Here is a 3,762-nt window from a genome sequence, read left to right as displayed (position 1 = left end):
AAAACAATATTTTTTTTTGTGTGTGTGTGTGTAGTATATACAGTCAGAAACAGACAGGTTTCACATATTTATTTAACTCCATGTATTGTCTCAGTTGGCGGCACTCCGGGCACTGTCTCAGTTGGCGGCACTCCGGGTACTGTCTCAGTTGGCGGCACCCCATGTACTGTCTCAGTTGGAGGCACTCCGGGCACTGTCTCAGTTGGAGGCACTCCATGTACTGTCTCAGTTGGAGGCACTCCATGTACTGTCTCAGTTGGAGGCACTCCTGGGTACTGTCTCAACTGACAACACTTCATATACTGTCAAATGTTTTTGGAGCATTTCTTGTTAAATTAAGTTTAAATTTTATGTAGAGAGTTGGGATGACAACAGATATATATATATTCATTCATTCCTAGGCATAACATGAGAAAGTACTTGGCACAAACATTTACTGGCTTAAACAGAAATTAGTAAATTAAACTTCATTTATAACTGATTAACATATGACCATAGTTAATGTGATGAAAACTTCAGAATCAGTTACTTTGTTTGACTACGAAAATAATGCTACAGCTAAGCCTAACAGGGTGTTATCTTGAATCATGCATAAACAAGTTAAAGAGAATAAGATATATATGAACATTAAAACTACAAAAACTACTATAAAAACTCACAATCGACCATTACTTTTAATAGTGTAGCCACAGAAATCAATAACGAACATTTTTAGAATGTTTTCCAAAAACTGTATAGAGATCATAGTTTTCTTAACGTAGCCACATACTTCAGCTTGAAAAGAACAGTTATTTATACTCGAGTGCTTTTCTTAGTTTAGCTCCAATCATAACATTAAACACTATTGTCTCATGTCATGTTAACCCTATGTACTCGGGTGGGGGTAAAGTGTGCATGCCACTACCTTTTAAAGAGTTCCATTCAACGTGGTATTATGTTATTAATATTCATTACTTTACTCATTTAGTGGTTGAGGAGAGTAAATACAGGGATACTAAGAAACTGTAGGTCCACATTTTGAGGATTCTAGAGGTTATGCAAACGCAAACTGTAACACAGAAGAAGTATAAGATCAACTTACATTCTGACATTTCAGAGTCTGAATCAGACTGACGTCAACAATTCACAGACATATCTTGAATACAAATACTTTTGTAACACATCTGCATACAACATACTTGTTAATTTTACTTAAAGCTTGCCACACTTCACTTAAATACGTGTAGTAAATTTGGAATTATTATCCAGATCCATTCTCCAGTAGAGGGTTGGTCCGATGGAACGATCCCATACACATTCGATTAAAACAACACAGTAATAATGCTTTGATAAAAGTTAAATAATTTGATGTTATGAAAAAAAATATATATATATATTTAATAAACGATACAGTTAGTCGAACTAACTCTACGATACAGTTAGTCGAACTAACTCTACGATACAGTTAGTCGAACTAACTCTACGATACAGTTAGTCGAACTAACTCTACAATACAGTTAGTCGAACTAACTCTACAATACAATTTTTTTATACTTCCCACATGATCCATGCTGATTAAGAAATAAAGATAAAATGTGTAGATACAAACCTTTTTTGGTGGGTTATAACAATTAAATGTGTAGTTACAAACCTTTTTTGGTGGGTTATGATGATTAGATGTGTAGATATAAACCTTTTTGGTGGGTTATGACGATTAAATGTGTAAATACAAATCTTTTTTTGGTGGGTTATGACGATTAAATGTGTAGATACAAACCTTTTTGGTGGGTTACAACAATTAAATGTGTAGATACAAACCTTTTTTGGTGGGTTATGACGATTATACTCTTCGCTCCACAATTTTGCATCCATCTGTAACTTCACATCTTCAAAATATATCTTCCGATCCACATCTTCCATGTATCTTTTAGCAACATAATTAGACGCATGAGCCCAGTTACCAGAAGAAACATGAGATGGCTTCTTCCTGAAATATTAAGACTATTGTCTAACTATGTCATACGACATACTCACCATAAAACGATCTATTAGGGCTTGTCTAACTACGTCATACGACATATTCACCATAAAACGATCTATTAAGGCTTGTCTAACTACGTCATACGACATACTCACCATAAAACGATCTATTAGGGCTTGTCTAACTACGTCATACGACATATTCACCATAAAACGATCTATTAAGGCTTGTCTAACTACGTCATACGACATATTCACCATAAAACGATCTATTAGGGCTTGTCTAACTACGTCATATGACATATTCACCATAAAATGATCTATTAGGGCTTGTTTTACTACATCATACTCACCATAAAATGATCTATTAAGGCTTGTCTAACTACGTCATACGACATATTCACCATAAAACGATCTATTAGGGCTTGTCTTACTACGTCATACGACATACTCACCATAAAATGATCTATTAAGACTGTTGTCTAACTATGTCATATAACGAACTCACCATAAAATGACCTTACACAGATATCAAAGATAGCCGAATTCCTTTGAAAAATACTACAACAGGAATTCACCATCGCTTGAAACTTTTCTTTAAATTTCTTTATTATAAAAATGCATAACAATATAGGATAACTAAACGTTAGCTATCAACATCTTCAGTATATTTATCCATCCCTATCTCAGTTCACTTCTATTTATCATCAGCTATTCTAGCTCAAGAAAAAAGCAAAGAAATTACTTAGGTCTGTGGCCACAAAAAAAAAACCCTCTTTAAGCTAACTAAACAAACCTGAAACCTTAGGCCTAACAAAAGTTGACCTGAACTTTAACACATGTTCATATTAGTTATTCTAATGTTGTTATGTTCCTACCATACCATCATGGTTCAAGCCAAAACAACTTTAAACAGTTATAATAATACATGATTTATTTTAGTGGCAGTAATAAAGACAAGGGTAAAAATGATAATGGAAAAAAAGTTAATCATAAAAATAATATATACGAAGATGTACAAAGCAAACAAATTAAAAGAAAGGAAAAACAGAAGAGTAGGATTTACTAGCAAGTGTTGAACAATAAGGGGAAGCCCTTGATTAGAAAACTGTATCACTAACAGCTCAATTATTAACTCAGTTGGTTTAAATGGTTTCAATAATTGGCTTAGGCTTGGCTTAGTTGTTATTGATACTGTTTTCCAAAATACTTTTTTGACCTTTTTCCATTGTCTTTTTACATAGATTCAGTTTCTTTACCTACTGTATTTTCACTATATAAATGTTAAGTATTTTATGAAAGATTATCTACCAATTCATTACTTAACAATTTGTACTTACACTCTATAACATGACCTCATGGCCCCATGGTTAAAAGGCTGTAACAGAGCAAACAGTAACCTTTAATACATAAAATCACAGTTCAACATAACGAACAATCAAATAGTTCTTGGGATTTACTTCATTCATTTGATAAACTTCATATAACCACACAGAAAGGAAGGGTTTACTTATAATGCAGCATGAGCTAGGGTAAGGATGGGTTTACAAAAGCTAGGGTAAGGAAGGGTTTACTTATAATGCAACAAGAGCTAGGGTAAGGATGGGTTTACAAAAGCTAGGGTAAGGAAGGGTTTACTTATAATGCAACAAGAGCTAGGGTAAGGAAGGATTTACTTATAATGCAACAAGAGCTAGGGTAAGGAAGGGTTTACTTATAATGCAACAAGAGCTAGGGTAAGGAAGGGTTTACTTATAATGCAACAAGAGCTAGGGTAAGGAAGGGTTTACTTATAATGCAACA

At 33.8% G+C, this 3,762-nt stretch overlaps 1 protein-coding gene across 3 annotated transcripts in view; it reads right to left on the bottom strand.

The window, feature by feature from the left end:
- LOC106475491 (eukaryotic elongation factor 2 kinase-like) overlaps window positions 1-3,762 on the bottom strand; it is an 18,315-nt gene that overhangs the window by 10,254 nt on the left and 4,299 nt on the right. For all 3 annotated transcript variants that reach the window (XM_022379577.1, XM_013936171.2, XM_022379578.1), the window contains exons 3-4: window positions 3,300-3,337; window positions 1,798-1,966 (exon numbers count right to left, since the gene is read on the bottom strand). In XM_022379577.1, the coding sequence (XP_022235285.1) occupies window positions 1,798-1,966; window positions 3,300-3,337 (207 nt within the window). The remainder of the gene's footprint in view (window positions 1-1,797; window positions 1,967-3,299; window positions 3,338-3,762) is intronic.

Source organism: Limulus polyphemus, unplaced genomic scaffold (genome assembly GCF_000517525.1).
Source record: "Limulus polyphemus unplaced genomic scaffold, Limulus_polyphemus-2.1.2 Scaffold8659, whole genome shotgun sequence".
NCBI classification, from domain to species: domain Eukaryota; kingdom Metazoa; phylum Arthropoda; class Merostomata; order Xiphosura; family Limulidae; genus Limulus; species Limulus polyphemus.
This window is presented reverse-complemented; position numbering and strand designations above follow the sequence as displayed.